The 24,811-nt window shown below is 46.8% G+C and overlaps 1 protein-coding gene across 1 annotated transcript in view; it reads right to left on the bottom strand.

Moving 5' to 3' along the window:
• The window catches only part of DOCK1 (dedicator of cytokinesis 1), a 589,023-nt gene that overhangs the window by 5,496 nt on the left and 558,716 nt on the right, over positions 1-24,811 (bottom strand). The window contains exons 48-50 of the mRNA XM_068258876.1: positions 9,015-9,213; positions 5,330-5,465; positions 751-887 (exon numbers count right to left, since the gene is read on the bottom strand). Of these exons, the coding sequence (XP_068114977.1) occupies positions 751-887; positions 5,330-5,465; positions 9,015-9,213 (472 nt within the window). The remainder of the gene's footprint in view (positions 1-750; positions 888-5,329; positions 5,466-9,014; positions 9,214-24,811) is intronic.

The raw sequence follows: 24,811 nt of genomic DNA, 5'->3' as shown, positions 1-24,811 counted from the left end.
TCATTCATACCTCAATGCTGTTACTTCACCCTGTTTATGGAGAGTGTAATATAATCTGTGAATTATGATAGAGGATATAATGTGGACAGAGGAACAAATGAATGAGGATGAGCGAGCAGTTTTGCCAGAGGCTAAACCTTACCCGATGGGTTGAAGGAGGGAGCTGGAGTCAGGCTCGGCCGGGCTGCGCACATCCTACAGCGTGCACCCATGGCTGGGTTCGCTTTGCGTGTGACATCACTACGTCATGCTTATGATGTCATACGCATGCGTAGAGCGCTCCTGGCCATGGGCGCCTGGTTTAGGACGTGCGCAGCCCGGCCAGTGCCTGCGCTGTAAAACCTCACTCCAGCAACCAAGAAGAGGGTCCCAGTGGACTTTTAGGCATAATGTGGAGGCAGAAAGGAAAATTGCGTGACAGGCATTTCTGTTAATATTTTCACATGTGGTATATTTTAATGTACATGTATGACCACTCTCCTGATACTTCCTCCTTTACAGCTGGAACTTCCGCAGGAAGTATTAGGAGGAGGAAACCATAAGAGAGGGTTACTGTATCTGTAAGACTGGCTCTGGCCACTGCTCTTCAACCTCCCAATACTTCCTGTTTCACTGCAGATGTTCCATCTGTAAAGGAGGAAGTATCGGGAGGGTGGATTGCAGCATGAAGTGCCACAGCAAAAGGCAGTCATACAGGTAAATTAACCTTTCAACACACAAGACTCAACAAGACATGAAAATAAAACTTACCTTGTGGGGTGGAGGCGTGGCAGGCTGTATGATCTCCTGGAAGTCCATCACGTTGCCATAATCTGTACTTCCTTTCACTGGCAATGGTGGAGGGACATCCATTGGTTCAGCGACAGAGACGCCATTTTGTTCCATGCCTAGACAAAGCAGTTCAGTGGTTAGATATGTGGCAGAGGGCTGCCTTATCCAGTATATAAATTATACACAGGCGTTGGGCTTAATTAGAGTGATTTCTCCGTGTGTGTGTGTTAGGCAAAGCAGCGTATAAGCATTCCGCTAAGATAACCGTGTGCTCCGAGGGCCGCCCCGCGGGCATTCCGAATGCTACACACACAAAACACCAGCTTTCTTCTAATGATCTGATTATCCTATGTGTTGCTCTTCTAAGGAATTCACACAGGAGCAGTGCACATGTCAGAATGGGGATAAAGAAAAAGGAATGCACTTTCCAGATTATAAGATCACCGCTGTATGTAAAGACTGTGATGATGTAAGTCTCACTGTACTCATCCATCACACACAGCATACAGGGGTAGCAAAGTACGATAAACCTGATCTGTACATAGTATTCTGGTTCACGGGAGTTTCTAGCCTTTGCCACTCCAGGAAAGAAGTCCTGTGTCACCACCCCTCCTCCAACCACCCTTTGAGGGAGACACAAATGGGTATAGAAAGGACACAGCGGGACAGAGGGAGCCACAGAGGGATGCACACAGAGCATCTGTAAGGCAAATTTAGGCAGGTGCCTAGGGCCTGGAGAGAGTCTAGGGGCCTTGTTTATGCTGACCCCCAACAAATCTTGCCAAACAAGCTAGGTGGCCCTCAAGGGTGGGCCCAAAGTCGTTGCTTGCCTAGGGCACCATTTCATTTTAATTTATTTCTAGATGCACGGGGCAGAGTTGGCACAGGGGACTGAAGGCACAAGGAGACAGAAGGAGGCACAAACGCCCGGGGGTGTGGCTTGATGTGGGAGGTGTTGCTTCATTTCAGGTGGGGCTAAGTTCAGGGGAGGGGCACAATCAGAGGCATGGTGCCCAGCAGGACCAATGGTACTCCAGGCAGTGGTCTGCAAATGCCTAAAAACACCTATGTTCTGGTTTTAGGGCCCGTTTCCATGCATTTTGCGATGCCGGCACAGCTGTGATGCCAACAAATCCGAATCTTTCTAGTCATGACAAACACTGCTATGGGGATCTATATGGGTATCTTTTTTTTTTTCCCCCCCCACATGAAAATTTGAGGGCAGCTTATTGGTTGGATTAGGCTGCGTCTCCCCGACGGAATGAACATGTGGAGAAACAGCAGATTGCCCCAGTGGAAATGAGCCCTAAAGGCTCGTACCCACCTTGTGATTATTCAGTCTTACGGCAATTTTGAGCGATGAGGGAACGTTTCCGCAAACTCACGGAGTGGGAATAAGCGTGCGCTTAGGCAAACAACACCTTGCAATGTTCAGCGATAACAATCATTACAGTGGATTGGATATTTAAGAACCTGACGACTCCTGCTCAAAGTGCTGCCATTGAACTCTTGTTCACACCCGTTTTGTGCGGCACCGTATTTCCGCGGGCAGGAAGATGGATAATAGAACCTAGTTCGTCAGGAGGCGTCGCTGTGAGGTTCCCCAATCCATCATCAGGTACTTTTTTTTGAGGTTACCCCTAGTTCCAAGATGTTCCTGAATGGGGCCTTAACTACAAACCATGAGAACCACCCCCACCAGCAAAAAAAAAAGTCACAGGGCTCCTCCTTCCTATGCGACACCTACTCTCCCCTTTCCCCACATAGACACAAGGGAAGGTCAATATTTCTGAACTGATGCAGGAGAATGCATAAATTTAATTGATGCAAATCTATGCAATGTGCAAGCGGAACAACGTATTCAAATGAAGTCAGAGGAAGAATTTGTTTGGTCCATTTTAAAGCACAACTCTGCATCAACTTGGAATTATTTGAATTGCATAATAAGTGCTGCCACCAGGGATCTATTTAAAAAAATCGATCAAACCGCAGTGTCACACTGCACGATGCACTACAACGCTATTGACTGCTGCTCCTGTCCCGCCCCCATCCATCAAAACTTTGTCTATAAAGATACCAGTGCGCACTCCACAGTGATCAATATCTGAAAAGAAAAGCTCAAAGCTCCCCTAGCGTAATACTGCAATTGTAACTGATAAAAGGTCAGCAGCACATAGAGACCATAACATCAGAATCCTCAATCAGTCAGACGGGCTCACCGGATAGCTGCCACCTCATACAGCAGGTGGATCTAGCGCTTAGGCCGTCATCCAGCCAGCAAGGATAGCCCAGGAATGATTCCACCGATTCCTATTTTTGTCCCTTAGGGCTCTTTCACACTAGAGGCTGCGGTAGAAAAGGCTGAAAGTCAGCCTTTTGCTAAACGCCAATACATAGCGTTTTCAAAGCGTTTTCAAAGCCTTTTGAAAGAGTTTTACAGCCCATATGAAAACGTCCTTTTTTTCTTCTTCTATAAAAATAAGTGAACAAGATAGCTGTAAAACGCTTTGAAAAGGCTTTGAAAACGCTGAAGTTGGCGTTTTCCATTGACTATCATTGAAACGCCAACAGCCAACTTCGGCTGTTAACAGCCCTGAAAAAGCTCCTGGGAGCGTTGAAACGCAACGCTCCAAAACGCCGAGTTAGATGTGAAAGGTAAAATTAAAGTCTATGGACTTTCTTTTACCTAGCAAAACGCCAACTTCGGCCGTGGCGTTAAAACGCAGAAAAATACCTCTGGTGTGAAAGGGCCCTCAGGAGACATGCTGCCGGAGGGGTCCGATCGCCACTGTCACTTTTTAATTTTTTTTTTACTTTAGCCTCATAGAGGCTCTCATTGCCGCTGTCCCTCTCCTTCTCTCCGCCTGTAGAACTGAGCAGTGGCAATCCATCCTGCTCTCCGCCTCTCATAGGCAACAGCCTATGAGAGGATGGCGATCCCCGGCCAATCAGAGGCCGATCTTGTACAGCGCTGCAGGGGACCGCAGCGCTGTACGCATGTAAACAAAGAGGATTTTCTTTCCCCTTACATTTACAAGCAGGCTAATCACGGAACTCCGTTCCGTGAAGTGGCAGGGAATGATCGCGCCTGCGCACGGCCGTTCCCGGGGAAACTGCAGCCCCAGGACTTGACGCCAATTGGCGTGGGGCGGTCTTAAAGTAGTTAAACTTCCAGTGCCCCGGAGATCTAACATGCTGCGCACCTTACCTTTTATCAGTTACAGTTGGAGTATTACGCTATGGGAGCTTTGTGCTTTCTTTTCAGATATGGATCACTGTAGAGAGCGCACTGGTATCTTTACAGACTGTATTTTATCCTAGAATCTTATCTACTTGCGAATCCACTATCAGTTGCCGATACCGGACTCTCTATGCGGTTGCCGCAGTATATCTGAATGTCTGCATCAAAACTTTCCATGTAGTACAATCAATACATCCCATTGATTTTAGGCCAAATAGTTGCGTGGGGTCTGGTGTTATTCATGGTGAGCATCCGAAGACAAGTTTTTTTAAGTGATACCTTTAATGACTGTACAAGAATTCTATACAAGCTTTCCAAACTCTGTTTCTTCTTCAGTCATGATACAGAACCGGATCAGACTCGTACTGTAACATGCGGTTCTGTATCATGACTGAAGAAGCAACTTAAGAGTTTTGAAAGCTAGCAAAGTGCAGTTAGTTATTAGAGGTACAACACATCTCTTGGGTATTTCTGTGGCATCAATTCCCAACAGAATCAATCACAGTCATTGAATCTATCAGGAATGGAACAGGACATCGGCTTCCATACACAGGCAAGTGTTACCTAGTGTGTATATGTAGCTTACATTGGGGCTTCTGCTCAGCAGGCTGTGCGTTTGCATTCTTACAAGGCAGTTCTGCATCAACTCAAATGATTTGCATCTTATTGACCAGGATCATGCAAATTTATGCACCTTGAAAATGGACCAATGACATTTTTAGCTCAGCAGAATTTGATAGGGTCATTTTCAAGCTGAATAGATTTGGATAATGCTACCTCTACTCAAAATTATTTGCATCTCATTGCCCATTACTAGTTCTGAGCACAGAATAGTTTAAGGGGAAACACAAGCATTACTGACAAGCAGAGGCGTATCTAGCGGGGTGCAGACATGGCTTGTGCTATGGGCGCCACAGCACCATGCCTGCTCCTGTGCTGCGCCACCAGGACTGCCCCCGTACCTTCCTATTACTCAGACCTCACATCAGATGAATTCTGTTATCTGGGGAACTTGGCTACTTTTTCAGTGTTTGCCATAGGTGCTACATTACCCAGATACGCCCCCTGCTGACCAGGAAGAACTCTGGTAACGCATCAGAAATTCACCAGTATTATTCAGCATGACCACTGAGTGACCCTGCGGTCTGGAGAAAGTTCTTGTGCCGACATAAGTCTGACTGTTTAATGATCGGATACCTGCGCCTAGCCTCACCATACCAGGCATTAGAGTGCGGGGTAAAGGCATAAGGAATGAGAGACACCTGCGCTCCGCCATACAGAATCCATGAAGGACATCAGACACATGCGGTGACTCACCGAAGGAAAGCTTGGCTCTGGGAGTGACGGGCGGCGGCTGGGCTGAAGGTTGATTCGGTGACACGGATAATCGTCTGTCGCCGGCCACGGTATTCAGGACTTGACTCTTTGGTCTCTGAGGCCTTAGCGGGCTTATCTAGAATAACGACACGTTACAATGCAATCAGCAGGCTTGACATGTCCTAACCCTTCATACATTCACGGGTGGGGAGTGACATTTATTGTACAGAAACATAATGGGAGCGTTCAACCTCTTACACCGTAATCTCAGCAAGAGTCCCAGGAGGTTCCTAATCGCACACTATGCAGGGAGGAAACACGTCATCCTTCCTAACGCATGGACGCAGCAGGCGTGGTGCGAGACCCGCGTATAGAGATGAGCGTAATGACTTAATTACGATTTCGCGAAATTAGTGTAATTACGATTATGGCCGTAAGTACATAATCGTAACGAAGAAGGACTTCGTGAAATTCCGCGTAAGCGTAATTTTCGCATTACAGTGGGTATCGCGAAATTACGTTTGCCTTGCATGCAACCGTTTGTAAGCGTAGTTACATAAAGTAATTTCGCGATAGTTCATATTACTGCAAGCGTTAATTTTCGCGTCGTTTTCGCGTTAGGCTTATAAAATTCGCCATGTAGTGATATTTCGCATCAAAATTCGCCATGCAGACAAAAACGCGAAAAAAATAAGCTAAATTTCGCGAAAATTAAGCGAACCCGAAATTACATTATGATTTAACGCGAAATTACGTTATGAACGAAACGCAAAATTACGCGTTGAAAATTACGCTTACGGTATTTTCAATTACGATTTTAATGGCAATTACGCTACCATAATTTCGCATCGTAATAGCAAATTTCGCATGCGTAATTATAGTAACGCGAAATTTCGAAAATTTCGGCTCAACACTACCCGCGTACCTAGGCGGCACCACGCAACCAGCTAAACCGCATACGTGCAAAACTGCCTCATGCATAATAACCATGCACCTAAAACTCGCCTCCAGAGGGACATGTTAGGCCATTTTAGCTACAGACGCTCGATTTTCATTGCTCACAAGACAATGGTTTTTGATTATCTTGGCTTAAAATCTGGAGTCTGTACAGACACCCTGTGAGGTCACTGATGAACTGGCATAGTTGGTTGCTCAATGACTGTCACAAATGGCCACTATTGGTTGGGGCTTGCTGCTTGTCCGCTACTCACTGCCCCTTAAAAAGAAACTCCGATCAAGATTTGAACTTTATCCCAATCAGTAGCTGATACCCCCTTTTACATGAGAAATCTATTCCTTTTCACAAACAGACCATCAGGGGGTGCTGTATGGCTGATATTGTGGTGAAACCCCTCCCACAAGAAGCTCTTGAGTACCGAGGTACTCCTGGCAGTTTCCTGTCTGAACCCTGTTGCATTGTGGGAAATAGCTGTTTACAACTGCCAAAACAGCAAGCAGCAGCTACATCACCTGCCAGCAGTAAAAATGTCACCATGTAATAAATGTCAGAATATAAATCAGGGATTTAAAATATTTTACAATGGGCAAACACTGACAATAATTTATACATAATTATTGTAAAAATTAAGCACTTTTTTTTAGTACATTATTTTTACTGGAGTTCCTCTGTAACTTCCTTCCTCTGCTTAGCTGTACCCAAGTGCGTGTCTGTGCAGCAATCCATCCTAAAACTGTCCCTGGCACAATTACTCACAGTCCTTCCAGGCAATGGTATAGGGAATTACCATAGCAGCTGCTGCTATTGGGCCCGTAGCAAGTGAGAGTCCCGGTGGTGCATTTTTTTGAATATTTATTTCTTCACAAGCCCCCCTCCTTTGCATCACTTGTTCACTCTGCTCCAGGACTTCCCCAAAGCTGCCCCAACTCTGTGGCACTCCCTCCTTTCATCAGACTCACCCCACCTTCAACTTATTGAAGCAGGTCTTAAAGACCCATCTGCTTACCAACGCCTACCCGCTATTTTCATAGCTCTAGTCCCCGCCCCCATTCTACTGCACCCCAACCTCCCAAGATTGTAAGCCTAATAGGTAGGGCCCTCTCCCCCACCATATGGACTTCTATATGTATCCCTGCCTTGCCATCTCCCCACCATTGTTGATTTGTTAGTTTATAAATAAAGGTTAACCAGTTCGCGTTCTACGGTTTTTACCCCTTAGGGTTCCTGACATTTTTGCCACTTTAGTTGTATCATTTTGATACAGAAGTAACTTTTTAAGTACTTATGCAATCTTAGTGATATATATCTTGTTTTTATCAGTACAATCTAGGCATACATTTGAAAAAGTTGCAAGCTAATTTAAGCTTGACGTTAAATCACAATATTAATAGCAATATCGGTAAATAACCATTTAAGTGCAACGTTAAATAACAAAAATGGTAAATAATGTAATTACGGTATTACATTATCAGTAAATTTACCTATAATGTTGAACCTGACTATAACCTAACCTCTCCCTACTCTCACACAGAATCCTCCCCTGGTGGTGCCTAACCCTAAGACCCCCCCAATGGTGCCTAACCTTTACTACTTCCGTACCAGCAGTCTCTGCCCCCTTAAGGACCAAAGACTGCTGGCACGACAAACGGCTCTTACAGACGAATCGCTGCAATCATCCATCACTCCCACCGATCACGCCGTTTTAGCCCCGCCGCAGGTCCCTCACTCTGCTGTGCGCCGGTCAGAAGCCGCTTTAATTGGCTCCTGATGCGGTCAAGCAACATAAGCCAATGAGATTGGCTTACAGTGATAACAGGGTCAGGAGTCAATGAAATTGGCTCTTGACCGACTCATATAGCTCTGCCCTCATAGGGACGTCAGAGATGGGGACCTGCGGCGGGGATATCACCTCCTCCCATGACATGACAATATTTAGGTGTCCTCCTGACCCCTTAAAGCGGAATATAACCCTGCATTTCAACTTTGCTCTAAAACATTATTTACAGTATATTATATGCAACCAGCATTTTTTTTTTACTAGACCAGCATTGGAAGGGTTACACAGAGCTTTAAAGTTCCTGGAGATTTCTGCAGACGCATCCGAAGCTGACATAGATACATTTTGTTTACATAAATGTATCTAAGTGTTGAATGTGACTCATCTCTCTGATTGAGAAGGAGCTGGAGGACAGCCAAAGAGTGTGTAACATTTCTCAATAGATACATATAACTAAATAGAATGTAACAATCTGAACTTCTGCATATCTCTCCACGGAACTTTAAACCTCTGTGTTTAACCCTTCCAATGCTGGTCTAGTAAAAAAAAAAAATGCTTTTTGTATATAATATGCTGTAAATAATGTTTTAGAGCAAAGTTGAAATGCAGGGTTATATTCCGCTTTAAGCAGTTCACAGATTAAAAAACAAGCCTTTCTTGTTACCCAGTGTGGAGTCGCGTCACTTTTCTAGGCAAGCCCTCACACAGCTTACTGCACACTCATCCAGGTAACTAGACTTGACTAATGACATGCCCGTAATCCTGAAGTGCACATTACATGCAAGTTGTATGCAGCGGGGAACTAAGCCAGGCCAATGGTTGTCAATTGTTGACAATTTCAACTGGCCAAATTTGCACAGGAGCTAGAACTATCTCTGAAGCCAACCAATCACAAGCCATCCACAAACTCTCCAGCGACAATACGCGCTTTATGCGGCGACTGAACTTACCGTCTCTGAAAGGATAACGGCGTCGGCTGGCTGGGATGATATATCTGCGGCTTTGAATTCCTTATCAAATATCTCTTGGTGCTTGCTGTTCCTCTTCTCCTTCTTTTTCTCCTTTTTCTCTTTATCGGGATCATCTCGGTCCAATTTATCTTGTGAGCGGGAATGCATCTTCTTTGGCAAGAGAGGTTCAAGAATAAAACTGGAAAAGAGAATGTTGGGATGAATGAATTAGATGGGGGTGATGTGGAGTGCGTGGCCACAATATTCCGCGTTCCGTTCATCACTGCGGTGTCATGTCTGCTCTACGGAAAGCCAATTGTAGGTTTTATCTCCGTATGTTGATGGGGTTCCCTATGCTGCGTTTATTCAGATAGAAGGGCGAGCTTATCTGAACCATCGGAATAGAAGGCAGGGAAGCGATTGGCTGTTGCTCGCTTTGCCGGAATTTATACCCTTTAACCATTCTTTGCACCTCGTCCTCGAAGATACAGCTGTAATTTAAAGGGACACTGAAGGGGAAAAAAATTATGATGTAATGAATTTCTTGTGTAGTACAGATAATTAATAGAGCTTTCGTAGCAGAGAAAATAGTCTCATATTGTTTTTTTCAGTTACTTTTTTTTTTCTAACATTGTATAATTACTCACCTGAAGAACATTGCAAAAATCAAGCACCTCATACCCCCAGAAGATCTGCCAACCTTAGTCCACGCCTTCATCACATCCCGACTAGACTACTGCAATGCTCTCTACACTGGCCTTCCAAAAAAGGTCTTGTACCGACTACAGCTGATACAGAATACTGCTGCCAGACTGCTAACCAACCAACCCCGTCACTGCCACATAATGCCAGTCCTGCACTCCCTTCACTGGCTACCTATAGAATGGAGGGTCCTATTCAAGATCGGCCTACTGACATTTAAATCCCTGAATAATTTAGGCCCTGGATACATGAAAGATATGTTGCAGCTGCGTAGCAATCCCCGCATTCTCAGATCAACAGGTTCTAATAATCTAGTCATACCCAGAGTCCACTTGGAAACTTTTGGTCCCAGAGCCTTCTGTCATGCTGCCCCTACGTTTTGGAACTCCTTACCTCAACAGATCAGGACAGCTCCATCCCTGGACGTGTTTAAATCCAGACTGAAAACCCACCTGTTCAGTTTGGCATTTGCAGAAATATAACTTTTGTTGTGTGAATACTTCATCCTACTAATTACTGAATCTGAGAGAGCCTAAGCGCTTTGAGTCCTATGGGAGAAAAGCGCTATAGAAATGTTATTGTATTATTGTATTGTATTGTATTGTATGATTCTCTAATATTTGAAGTTTACACACTACTCAGCATTCTAAACGATTTCACAGAGCAGAGCCAATGACCTTTTGAACTTTCCACTGCAGAAAAAATAAAATACAGGGACTGACAGTTGAGAAAATAAGCTTCAGAAGACAGAGCTCTCTGTGACTTTGAAAGTCAAAGAGCTCAGAGAAGCTCTTTTGCATAGATAACAACTGGAGTTTCTTAACTCTTCCTGTACTGGAAATAATATGAGACAGATATCTCTGCTGCTAATGTTCTATTTCTTATGCTAGGTACACATGATATGTTATTTTTCGGTTCAATCGATTTTCGATTCGTTTTTCAGCTTAATTCTCTTTTCCATTGACTTCTATGAGAAATCGACCTGAAAAAAAATCTAACACAAAATTGTATGGTGTATACCTAGCATTAGATGTACTATACATACAAATCATTATCTTATAAGTTTATTTTCACTTCAGATTCCCTTTAACCATTCCTGTCGCCTGGACTCGAGTTTCACGTCCAGGCGGCTGCGGCGCGTCTGCACGCGCTCCCGCCCACCCCCCTATTAGCCCGGAGATCAATGAATGGGAACATACAGTAGTTTCCATTCATTGATCTGTAAAGAAGACTGCTGCGCTCTCCAGACCTGTAATAACATATAAACTCCACATAGGGTAATATTGTAAAGTCAATGCAATTCCTCCACACCACCAGTGACTTGTGCTCCCCAGATGGCAATGTCTTCAGTACACCCGCATCCCCTATCTCTAGATGCTCACCAGATATGAGCCACCCCAGCTCTCAGGTGGATCTTAAAGAGAACCCGAGGTGTGTTTAAAGAATGTTATCTGCATACAGAGGCTGGATCTGCCTATGCAGCCCAGCCTCTGTTGCTATCCCAAATCCCCCTAAGGTCCCCCTGCACTCTGCAATCCCTCATAAATCACAGCCACGCTGTGAGGCTGTGTTTACATCTGTAGTGTCAGTCTCAGCTGCTCCCCCTCCTCCTGCATAGCTCAGGTCCCTGCCCCCGTCCCTTCCCTCCAATCAGCAGGGAGGGAAGGGATGCAGGCGGGGACTGGAGTTCTGCAGGAGGCGGGGAGAGCAGCAGACTGACACTATAGAGATAAACACAGCCAGCTCTGACAAGCTGTTTGTCAGCAGCGTGGCTGTGATTTATGAGGGATTGCAGAGTGCAGGGGGACCTTAGGGGGGTTTGGGATAGCAACAGAGGCTGGGCTGTATAGGCAGATCCAGCCTCTGTATGCAGATAATATTCTTCAAACCCACCTCGGGTTCTCTTTAAACAGCAATAAGTAAGCAGCTCTCTTAGATCTGTAAGCAGCTCTCTCAGCTCTGTAGGGGGAGAAAAGGAACTCCACATAGCTGTATTGATACCTGAACTGTATTACCCTTACGCATCACTCCCATCAAACTCCACAGTGTCACCCAGTGAATGTGTCACTCCACACTTCTCACCAGATGCAGCCCACCTCTAGATTCAGGTGGAAAATGCGTTTGAATTGCTTCCAATTAAGCCACGAACGATGCCTCTTTAAAGGTATTTCTTTTAATTCAGTATAAAAATCTCCTCCAAGTAGACACACAACGACTGTAGTAAAGACAGTCAATATATTTTATTTATGAACTCCAAATATGCAACGCGTTTCGCAGGTTTGATCCCGGTTTACTACAGTCGTTGTGTGTCTACTTGGAGGAGATTTTTATAGTGAATTAAAAGAAATACCTTTAAAGAGGCATCGTTCGTGGCTTAATTGGAAGCAATTCAAACGCATTTTCCACCTCAATCTAGAGGTGGGCTGCATCTGGTGAGAAGTGTGGCTTGCAGTGTGGAGTGACACATTCACTGGGTGACACTGTGGAGTTTGATGGGAGTGATGCATAAGCTGTATTGATACCTGAACTGTACCCTATGTGGAGTTCCTTTTCTCCCCCTACAGAGCTGAGAGAGCTGCTTACAGATTTAAGAGAGCTGCTTACTTATTGCTGTTTAGGATCCACCTGAGAGCTGGGGTGGCTCATATCTGGTGAGCATCTAGAGATAGAGGATGCGAGTGTACTGAAGACATTGCCATCTGGGGAGCACAAGTCACTGGTGGTGTGGAGGAATTGCATTGACTTTACAATATTACCCTATGTGGAGTTTATATGTTATTACAGGTCTGGAGAGCGCAGCAGTCTTCTTTACAGCGTTTATTCCAAATTGGATTCTCTGCAGCGATCCCAGCACTTGATGGACAGTAGATATACGTGCAATATTTGGATTGTGGCGCAGTGTTTACTATATCATTCATTGATCTAAGTCCCCGGCAGAAAAAACGACGGCTTCTTAACAGAGGCCGCAGTCTTTATGAGCAAAAAAGTGTTTCCCATCCTCCTTATGCTTCCTGGAAGCGAGAGCGTTTGCTTCGAGGATTAAAAAAAAATATTTTGACTGGCCATCTTGTGGCCAAATAATAAAACTACATCCACATACATTTATTTTTATTAAATTAACACATATTACATTTAAAATTAACTGTTTACCTCCCACACCAACAATTACCCAAATACATTTTTTAATGAAAATGGTAAATGTATTAATGTATACATGGATATTAACCACTTGAGGACCGCCCCCAGCCGATGGGCGGCGGCAAAGTCCGGGCCCAAACGACCGCAATACGCCCATCGGCAGGGGGCGGCTGCGTGGGTGGCTATGCGGCGATCGCGTCATTCGTGACGCGATCAGCCGCCGGGGACTGGCTCCGCCCACCGCTCGTAGTAACCCGCCGGCCGTTCGGAAGCGCCGGCGGGTTACTAGCACCCGGATCGCCGCATGGAAATAGTATAATAGGCTTTGTAATGTATACAAAGCCTATTATACTGGCTGCCTCCTGCCCTGGTGGTCCCAGTGTCCGAGGGACCACCAGGGCAGGCTGCAGCCACCCTAGTCTGCACCCAAGCACACTGATTTCCCCCCCCCCTGCCCCCTGATCGCCCACAGCACCCCTCAGACCCCCCCCTGCCCACCCCCCAGACCACTGTTTGCACCCAGTCACCCCCCTAATCACCCATCAATCACTCCCTGTCACTATCTGTCAACGCTATTTTTTTTTTATCCCCCCCCCCTGCCCACTGCCCCCTCCTGATCACCCCCCCACCCCTCAGATTCTCCCCAGACCCCCCCCCCAGACCCCTCCCCCCGTGTACTGTATGCATCTATCCCCCCTGATCACCTGTCAATCACCCGTCAATCACCCGTCAATCACCCGTCAATCACCCCCTGTCACTGCCACCCATCAATCAGCCCCTAACCTGCCCCTTGCGGGCAATCTGATCACCCACCCACACCAATAGATCGCCCGCAGATCCGACATCAGATCACCTCCCAAATCCATTGTTTACATCTATTCTCTCCTCTAAACACCCACTAATTACCCATCAATCACCTATCAATTACCCCCTATCACCACCTGTCACTGTTACCCATCAGATTAGACCCTAATCTACCCCTTGCGGGCACCCAATCACCCGCCCACCTGCTCAGATTGCCCTCAGACCCCCCTTTATCAATTCGCCAGTGCAATATTTACATCTGTTATTCCATGTAATAACCCACTGATCTCCTGTCAATCACCTATCAATCACCCCCTGTCACTGCCACCCATCAATCACCCCCTGTCACTGCCACCCATCAATCAGCCCCTAACCTGCCCCTTGCGGGCAATCTGATCACCCACCCACACCAATAGATCGCCCGCAGATCCGACATCAGATCACCTCCCAAATCCATTGTTTACATCTATTCTCTCCTCTAAACACCCACTAATTACCCATCAATCACCTATCAATTACCCCCTATCACCACCTGTCACTGTTACCCATCAGATTAGACCCTAATCTACCCCTTGCGGGCACCCAATCACCCGCCCACACGCTCAGATTGCCCTCAGACCCCCCTTTATCAATTCGCCAGTGCAATATTTACATCTGTTATTCCCTGTAATAACCCACTGATCACCTGTCAATCACCTATCAATCACCCCCTGTCACTGCCACCCATCAATCACCCCCTGTCACTGCCACCCATCAATCAGCCCCTAACCTGCCCCTTGCGGGCAATCTGATCACCCACCCACACCAATAGATCGCCCGCAGATCCGACATCAGATCACCTCCCAAGTGCAGTGTTTACATCTCTTCTCTCCTCTAAACACCCACTAATTACCCATCAATCACCCCCTATCACCACCTGTCACGGTTACCCATCAGATTAGACCCTAATCTGCCCCTTGCGGGCACCCAATCACCCGCTCACACCTCAGAACGTCCTCAGACCCCAGCCCTGATCACCTCGCTAGTGCATTGCTTGCATCTATTTTCCCCCTCTAATCACACCTTGAGACACCCATCAATCACCTCCTGTCACCCCCTAGCACACCTACCCATCAGATCAGGCCCTAATTTGCCCCGTGTGGGCTCCTGATCACTCGGCCAAACCCTCAGGTCCCCCTCAGACCCCCTTCCGATCACCTCCCCAGTGCATTGATTGCATCTATTTTCCCCTCTAACCGCCCTTTGAGACACCCATCAATCACCTCCTGTCACCCCCTAGCACTCCTATCCATCAGATCAGGCCCAAAACATCCTGTCATCTAAGAGGCCACCCTGCTTATGACCGGTTCCACAAAATTTGCCCCCTCATAGACCACCTGTCATCAAAATTTGCAGATGCTTATACCCCTGATCAGTCATTTTGAGAAATTTGGTTTCCAGACTACTCACAGTTTTGGGCCCGTAAAATGCCAGGGCAGTATAGGAACCCCACAAGTGACCCCATTTTAGAAAGAAGACACCCCAAGGTATTCTGTTAGGTGTATGATGAGTTCATAGAAGATTTTATTTTTTGTCACAAGTTAGCGGAAATTGATATGTATTGTTTTTTTTTTCACAAAGTGTCATTTTCCGCTAACTTGTGACAAAAAAAAAATCTTCTATGAACTCACCATACTCCTAACAGAATACCTTGGGGTGTCTTCTTTCTAAAATGGGGTCACTTGTGGGGTTCCTATACTGCCCTGGCATTTAAGGGGCCCTAAACCGTGAGCAGTAGTCTAGAATCCAAAGGCCTCAAAATGACCTGTGAAAAGGACGTTAGGCCCCTTAGCGCACCTAGGTTGCAAAAAAGTGTCACACATGTGGTATCGCCGTACTCAGAAGAAGTAGTATATTGTGTTTTGGGGTGTATTTTTACACATACCCATGCTGGGTGGGAGAAATCTCTCTGTAAAAGGACAATTGTGTGTAAAAAAAAATCAAACAATTGTCATTTACAGAGATATTTCTCCCACCCAGCATGGGTATGTGTAAAAATACACCCCAAAACACATTATACTACTTCTCCTGAGTACGGCGGTACCACATGTGTGGCACTTTTTTGCACCCTAAGTGCGCTAAGAGGCCCAAAGTCCAATGAGTACCTTTAGGATTTCACAGGTCATTTTGCGACATTTGGTTTCAAGACTACTCCTCACGGTTTAGGGCCCCTAAAATGCCAGGGCAGTATAGGAACCCCACAAATGACCCCATTTTAGAAAGAAGACACCCCAAGGTATTCCGTTAGGAGTATGGTGAGTTCATAGAAGATTTTATTTTTTGTCATAAGTTAGCGGAAAATGACACTTTGTGAAAAAAAACAATTAAAATCAATTTCCGCTAACTTGTGACAAAAAAAAAAAATCTTCTATGAACTCACCATCCTCCTAACGGAATACCTTGGGGTGTCTTCTTTCTAAAATGGGGTAATTTGTGGGGTTCCTATACTGTCCTGGCATTTTAGGGGCCCTAAACCGCGAGGAGTAGTCTTGAAACGAAATTTCTCAAAATGACCTGTGAAATCCTAAAGGTACTCATTGAACTTTGGGCCCCTTAGCGCAGTTAGGGTGCAAAAAAGTGCCACACATGTGGTATCGCCGTACTCAGGAGAAGTAGTATAATGTGTTTTGGGGTGTATTTTTCCACATACCCATGCTGAGTGGCAGAAATATCTCTATAAATAGACAATTGTGTGTAAAAAAAATAAAACAATTGTCATTTATGGAGATATTTCTCCCACCCAGCATGGGTATGTGTAAAAATACACCCCAAAACACATTATACTACTTCTCCTGAGTACGGCAATACCACGTGTGGCACTTTTTTGCAGCCTAACTGCGCTAAGGGGCCAAAAGTCCAATGAGCATCTTTAGGCTTTACAGGGGTGCTTACAATTAGGCACCCCCCAAAATGCCAGGACAGTGAACACACCCCACAAATGACCCCATTTTGGAAAGTAGACACTTCAAGGTATTCAGAGAGGAGCATAGTGAGTCCGTGGCAGATTTCATTTTTTTTTGTTGCAAGTTAGAAGAAATGGAAACTTTTTTTTTTTCTTTTTTTTGTCAGAAAGTGTCATTTTCCGCTAACTTGTGACAAAAAATAAAATCTTCTATGAACTCACCATGCCTCTCACTGAATACTTTGGGATGTCTTCTTTCCAAAATGGGGTCATTTGGGGGGTATTTGTACTATCCTGGAATTTTAGCCCCTCATGAAACCTGACAGGTGCGCAGAAAAGTCAGAGATGCTTGAAAATGGGAAAATTCACTTTTGGCACCATAGTTTGTAAACGCTATAACTTTTACCCAAACCAATAAATATACACTGAATGGGTTTTTTTTTTATCAAAAACATGTTTGTCCACATTTTTCGCGCTGCATGTATACAGAAATTTTACTTTATTTGAAAAATGTCAGCACAGAAAGTTAAAAAAATCATTTTTTTGCCAAAATTCATGTCTTTTTTGATGAATATAATAAAAAGTAAAACTCGCAGGAGCAATCAAATAGCATCAAAAGAAAGCTGTATTAGTGACAAGAAAAGGAGGTAAAATTCATTTAGGTGGTAGGTTGTATGACCGAGCATTAAACCGTGAAAGCTGCAGTGGTCTGAATGGAGAAAAAGGCTCTGGTCCTTAACCTGCTGAGCGGTCTGGACGAGCTTAGCTCGTCCAACACCGCCAGAGGCTGCCGCTCAGGCCCTGCTGGGCCGATTTTCACCAAATAAAGTGCAGCACACGCAGCCGGCACTTTGCCAGCCGCGTGTGCTGCCTGATCGCCGCTGCAGCGCGGCGATCCGCCGCGTGCAGCGGCGAAAGAGGGTCCCCCCAGCCGCCCGAGCCCAGCGTAGCCGGAACAAACAGTTCCGGCCAGCGCTAAGGGCTGGATCGGAGGCGGCAGACGTCAGGACGTCGGCTGACGTCCATGACGTCACTCCGCTCGTCGCCATGGCGACGAGGGAAGCGAAACACGGAGGGCCGCTCATTGCGGCCTTCCGTGTTATTTCTTGCCGCCGGAGGCGATTAGAAGATCGCCTCCGGAGCGCCCTCTAGTGGGCTTTCATGCAGCCAACTTTCAGTTGGCTGCATGAAATAGTTTTTTTTTAATTAAAAAAAACCCCTCCCGCAGCCACCCTGGCGATTTAATCAGAACGCCAGGGTGGTTAAGGGGCGAAAAGACTGTGGTCCTGAAGTGGTTAACCACCCTGGCGTTCTATTAAGATCGCCAGGGCGGCTGCGGGAGGGTTTTTTTTTTAATTAAAAAAAAACTATTTCATGCAGCCAACTGAAAGTTGGCTGCATGAAAGCCCACTAGAGGGCGCTCCGGATGCGTTCTTCTGATCGCCTCCGGCGACCAGAAGTAACAAGGAAGGCTGCAATGAGCAGCCTTCCTTGTTTCGCTTACCTCGTCGCCATGGCGACGAGCGGAGTGATGTCATGGACGTCAGCCGACGTCAGCCGCCTCCGATCCAGCCCTTAGCGCTTGCCGGAACTGTTTGTTCCGGCTACGCTGGGCTCAGGCGGCTGGGGGGGACCCTCTTTCGCCGCTGCACGCGGCGGCGATCAGGTAGCACACGCGGCTGGCAAAGTGCCGGCTGCGTGTGCTGCTTTTTATTTCATGCAAATCGGCCCAGCAGGGCCTGAGCGGCAGCCTCCGGCGGTACTGGACGAGCTGAGTTCGTCCATACCGCCCGGCTGGTTAAAGAGGCCTAGTAATGACATTTAGTAGAATGCAGTAAATTACTCAGGATACTCCACGCAATTTTCCTGGTTTCCACATCAGAAACATTTTCTATACTGTATTGAAGCTTAGCCTAGACTGTTTAACTTTGGGGAATTCTCTTCTGATAGGCCTGGTGCACACCGAGCGCTTTTTGTAGCGTTTTCCAAACCGTATCCGCCTGTGAAAACACTTAGCTAATGTATCTCAATGGGATGGTGCAACACCAGCGGTTTGAGGTTTTTAGCAAACCGCAAACGTGGGTCCTGCAGCACTTTTGTAGTTTGCAGATGCGTTTCTACCTGAATGTAAAGTATAGGAAAAGCTCAAACCGCTCTGAAAAACGCTAGATCAGGGCGGTTTTCCAGGCGTTTTTGTTGCAGAAGCTGTTCAGTAACAGCTTTTACTGTAACAATATGTGAAATCAGCTACACAAAAACTCTCCAAAAAACACTAGGCATGTTTAGAAAATGTCTCTAAACATGCCCAGAATCGCTCTGAAATCTGCTCCAAAAACCTCTAGCGTTTTGAGGATCTGCTAGCGGTTTTGGTGTGCACTGGACCTTAGTCATCTACAGGGATCCTAAACTTCAGGGATAGAGGCCACCCTCTAATGGCACTGGCTTCATCGGTATGGATACTGAACCCATTCTTGTGGGTGATGCCTCCCTGTCCCTCCTCAAGAGAACAGGGAAAAAGTCTGATTGGCTGACAGATCGTATCTCTTCCCATAAGCCTCCATTCTGCGAGGCCACGCCTCTTACTCCAGAACTACAAGCCCCCTCCTCCATTTACTTTACTATAATGCAGATGGGTGGTTAACGGCTGTCGCAGTCCTGCACCCTTCCAACATGGCGGAGGGGACAGAGTGATTGGGGTGCATGCAAGGTAAGACCCCAGGGAAAAGCCCCTCATGTGATGTCACTGCTGGGGCTGCCACAGGGTACAGTGACTATGGGGGAAAGGGGCTTATTCATTTATCATGAACCTGAGGTGAGAGAGATATGGAGGCTGCCATATTTATTTCCTTTTAAACAATACCATTTGCTTGTCAGTCCTGCTGATCTTCTAGTGTCAGTAGTGTCTGAATGACACACCTGAAACAAGCATGCAGCTAATCCAATCTCACTTCAGTCAGAGCACCTGATCTGCTGCATGCTTGTTCAGGGTCTGTGGCGACATGTATTAGAGGCAGAGGATCATCAAGACAGCCAGGCAATGTGCATTATTTAAAAGGAAATAAATATGTCATCCTTCATATCCCTCTCACCTTGGGTTCCCTGTAACCAGAGGGACATGGAGGCTGCCAGATGCATTTCCTTTTAAGCAATAATAGTTACCTGGCTATCCTGCTGATCCTCTGCCTCTATTACTTTTTTTTAGCCATAGCCCCTGAATAAGCATGCAGCAGATCAGGTGTTTCTGACATTATTGTCAGATCTGACGAGATTAGCCGCATGCTTGTTTCTGATGTGATTCAGACACTACTGCAGCCAAATAGACCAGCAGGACTGCCAGGCAACTGGTATTGTTTAAAAGAATATAAACATGGCAGCCTCCATCTTCTCACTTCAGTTGCCCTTTAAGGTTATGGGACAGGTAATACGCTCAATAAGCTGCTAATACTGCCAGGCTGCATGTAAACGTCATACAGCTATCATGTGGCTTCGGATTTGGCCAATCAGAATTGAAAGGATTGGGTCAATTCCAAGCTACATACTATACGAATTGCATTAAATTTGCAGGCAAGCCAGAATTACCTTATAGACTTGCGTATAAGCCTAATAATATTTCAGCCTAAAAAATGTGCTGAAAAGTTACCCCCCTCGGCTTATATGTGAGTCAGTGGAGCAGAACGGACGGTGGAGCAGGTTGTGTTACAGGCAGAGGAGTAAGGATCGTGCACTAGTGATCCTGCTCTTGCCAGTTGGCTCCGTGCTGTGTCTGCGCCCCCCCCCATCCCCTGCAACATGGTGTGCAGAGTACTCTGCTCAAGGCTATCTGTGTCCCCCAGCTTGTGGAGCGAAGCATGCAAGCAACGTGTCAGCAGTGCAATGATCGGGGATTCTTCCTCTGTGGAAATAACTGTGTCTCATATCTATGATGCCATCTAGTGGTGTCTTAAGACACAGCTATATCATCCTTGGGGCACATCTGGCTATGGGGAGGGGGCTGACTTGTACGGGGGGCACATCTGGCTACTGTGGAAAGGGCTATACTGGGAAGGGAGCTTGCGTGAGTCAGTCACTTTTTACTGGTTTCTAAGTGAAAACCTTGGTTTAAACGTGGGTCGGCTTATATGCGAGTATATACGGTACTTGCATTGACCCTCCCTAGAGAAGTGTCATTTAAGTTCCCATTGTTTATGGCGGGATCCATCCAGAATTCACGCTGCCAGCTCCTCCTGTCCTATACAGGTTTATTTACAGCCGCGCTCTCGCTACATCGAAATGATCTTTCAACGTTCTCTAAAACGATTCCCATCATTAAGGAGCGGAGAGGAAAGCTGTATAATTGTGCCCGGTACCTGTAAACATAATGGGAACACGACTCCCCGAGGTATTGTCAGCCATTACCGCGCGCTGATGTACAGTAACTCTACAGGCGCCGTACAGATGTGATCGCCCCGCACGCCGTCAGCTCTGTACAATAAACCAAAGAAAGCAGATTCTGCTAATCGCAAGCGACGGAGGGAGGCGGCCCGAGTACAATCCATTTGGTAGGACGCCATTGTCGATTTCTGCAAACCTCTTTTTTTTTACTGCAGAGTTCACTGAAACTGAGGAGAATTTGGAGAGATGCCAAAAGGAAGAGCGTCCAATATTAGGAACACCGAGAGGCGAAACACTCCGGCTACGCAGAGGCAGAAAATGCTCTTTAACCTCCGATCAGCGCGTCGCGGCCGGGCAGCGGGGGACACAGCGAGACGATCGCCTGCAGAGTTGCCAAACGCAGATGTGATAAATACTCTGACCTCAGGAAATGTCAGCAGTCATTTACAGGACACAAGCAAAAAATATAGTTCTGTCTGATTAGATGTTTCTCTCATTTCTAAAATGTTAGTATACGTCTACTCCTGTGGTTAAAGTGGACCTAAACTCAAAACTTCTTCTCTGCTCTAAAAGATAAGCAACAGCATAATAATCTTTACAGAAAAACATGTCTTTGTTACAGCTTACAGAACTCCTGCAATAAATCTGCAGTGTGTCTAATTCCTGTTTTCATGGAAGCAGACAAAGGGTTAACATCCTGTGTTTACATATCAGCTGTGCCTGCAGAGGACTGCCGAATTTCTGAGCTGACATAGCTGAGAGATCAAATTACACTTGTGATTACTTGAAGATGAGAGGGAATTAGACAGACCCTTCTCTCTAAATACATACAGGGCGTATTTCTGTCTGTTTTCCATGTGTTCAGGTCCACAGGCTTACAGGCTAGTGACCAGCCATTTTTCACAAATCAGGGCTGTGCAGCACTGGAGCAGACAGCTACAACCAGAGAGGGCTTTCAATGTGAGCCGCTCTGAGGGACAGCCGAGTGTCCCCCGTACAGAGCTGCACCAGATCGCAGCGCTGCACAAATGTAAATAAAGGGTGTGTCTCCCCCCCCCCCAATTGTGGCTAGCAGTCTCATCATGGAGCTTTGAGACTCGGCAGTGACCGACCGCACATGCGAACACGTGTCGGGCTCCCTGCTAATCTCCGCCCCCAGGACTTGACGCTACGTTAGGAGGTCGGGAGGGGGTTAAAGAGGCAGGCATCTGCAGTGGAAATAATGTATTGAGTAAATTGCTAACTTTTTTATACAATATTAATTTATCAATTATTTATCGATCCCTTTGGCTGAGAATCTACCATGTGTACAGGAGCCACAACACAAATCACTTAAAGATGAACAAGTGCATTGCTGTCTGCTGTGTTATGTTCCGCAGGACCCCGTCCACTCAGTCTCCACCCCCTCCTCTGCTCTACATAGAACACACTGCATGGTTGACTTTAACTGTTAATCAACAATGGGTGAGGGTTACAGAACTGGGGCGTGTCTAATGGTCGGCACACACGCAGGATGGAGGTCACCCTACAGGCTGGCGAGGGGCGTTCTGTTGCTATGTAGGGGAAGGAGGGAGGGGAGGTGATGGAGAAGCACAAACGTAACATTATGCGACAGGCAGTGTGAGTAAAAAACTTTCAGCAGTAGTAGTACGCAACTTGGTTAAAGGGAACCAGAGAGGAAAGAGGGGGGGGGAGGGAAAGATTTCATACATACCTGGGGCTTCTTCCAGCCCCATAAGCCTGAATCGCTCCCACGCCGCCGTCCTCAGCTTCCTGGATCCGCCGGTACCGGGCCCGTCACTTCCGGCGGACGCGGCCAATTGTCCGCATCACAGGGGCTCCCTCCATACACGTACGCATGCGGCTGCGCAGTAGGCAGCAGAGGATGGCGGCGTGGGAGCAATCCGTGCGTATGGGGCTGGAGGAAGCCCCAGGTATGTATGTCTCATCCTCTCTGGTTCCCTTTAAGTCGTGGACTTTACTGGGCCACACAGCGGATCAGAGAAAAGGCCCGGGAGGACAATGAAAGACCTACAAGACTACGGGGGTTGGAAGAATTTCTAGGCAAGTAAAAGAAAACTTTATTTACGATTCGGATATCCTTTAAGGAGAACGCCAGGCGATTCACCTGTGTTCCTCAGGGCCCAATAAATATAAATGTTACAGAAGTTTGCCACACCTGCCCCATTCATTTCTATGGAGCTGTGTGCAAGGCAACTATTACAACTGAAAGGCTGACTGGTGGTGAGTTTGAAGGGGTGTTTCCCCACACGCTGGCAGAGGCGGTCCTTAACGGTGTCAACTAGTATGTATACCGAGCTTTACACAAAAGCTGATAAGATATGGCTATAATGTTTATGTTAACCTATGCATTCAGAAGCTACAGAAGCAGTAGTTGGGGGTCTGGGCCTAAAACAAGAAACTTGGGCAGCAGCAGCCCAAAGGAGCAACTGCACCTAATAATGAAGGAGGAGGCTGGAAATGGGGAACAACATATGGAAAAAGGAAACTGATGCCCAAGGGAACTGTTCATGAAAGAATGGGGCTGCTGTTCATGGATGATACACATGGAAGAGGGGGCTGCACATGGAATGGGAGAGGCTGCTGCACATGGATGGAAGAGGGGGCTGCACATGGAATGGGAGGGGGCTGCTGCACATGGATGATACACATGGCAGAGGGGGCTGCACATGGAATGGGAGGAGCTGCTGTGCATGGATGATACACATGGAAGATGGGGCTGCACATGGAATGGGAGGGGGCTGCTGCACATGGATGTTACACATGGAAGAGGGGGCTGCACATGGAATGGAAGGGCTGCTGCACATGGATGTTACCCATGGAAGATGGGTCTGCTCATGGAATGGGAGGGGGCTGCTGTACATGGATGTTACACATGGAAGAGGGGGCTGCACATGGAATGGGGGGGCTGCTGCACATGGGTGATACACATGGAAGAGGAGCTGCACATGGAATGGGAGGGGCTGCTGTACATGGATGATACACATGGAAGAGGGGACTGCACATGGAATGGGAGGGGGCTGCTGTACATGGATCATACACATGGAAGAGGGGGCTGCACAAGGAATGGGAGGGGGCTGCTGTACATGGATGATACACATGGAAGAGGGGACTGCAGATGGAATGGGAGGGGCTGCAGTACATGGATGGTACACATGGAAGAGGGGGCTGCACATGGAATGGGAGGGGTTGCTGTACATGGATGATACACATGGAAGAGGGGACTGCACATGGAATGGGAGGGGCTGCAGTACATGGATGGTACACATGGAAGAGGGGGCTGCACATGGAATGGGAGGGGTTGCTGTACATGGATGATACACATGGAAGAGGGGGCTACACATGGAATGGGAGGGGCCCTGTGGCACAAGAAAGTGGAGCCACAGCATACTTGGCCTAGGAGCACATGAAGTATAAATCCAGCCTTGCCTGTGACTGTATAGACACATCAATAAGGTATTTGTAGCAGAAAACCCACCACACCAGTACTAATACATCTAGAAAATGAACGTTCCCTTGAAGCTGGCGCTGGTGAACGGACGCACGTATATTCCAGGCCAGGCAGATCGGAAGGCGGTGGTGATTGGGGTATTGTAAGCAGCTGATTCTACAATGTGGAGCGGCGGCAAGGACTTGGCAGCCAGGGCCGTCCATATGTATCCTGTAAGTCAGCCGATGACGGCGCGGAATACGGCTCAGCCATTCTTAAAGGAGAACAAACACAGAACGACCTTCCTGCATTAAAATAATACGCTTTCTAGCAATCGCAGAGAATGCGGGCAATCAGCGGGGGATCAGAGGGCAACGGCGTAGTCAAAGA

Source organism: Hyperolius riggenbachi, chromosome 10, assembly GCF_040937935.1.
Source record: "Hyperolius riggenbachi isolate aHypRig1 chromosome 10, aHypRig1.pri, whole genome shotgun sequence".
NCBI lineage: Eukaryota > Metazoa > Chordata > Amphibia > Anura > Hyperoliidae > Hyperolius > Hyperolius riggenbachi.
Note: the sequence above shows the minus strand (reverse complement) of the source record. Positions and strands in the feature narration are given on the sequence as shown.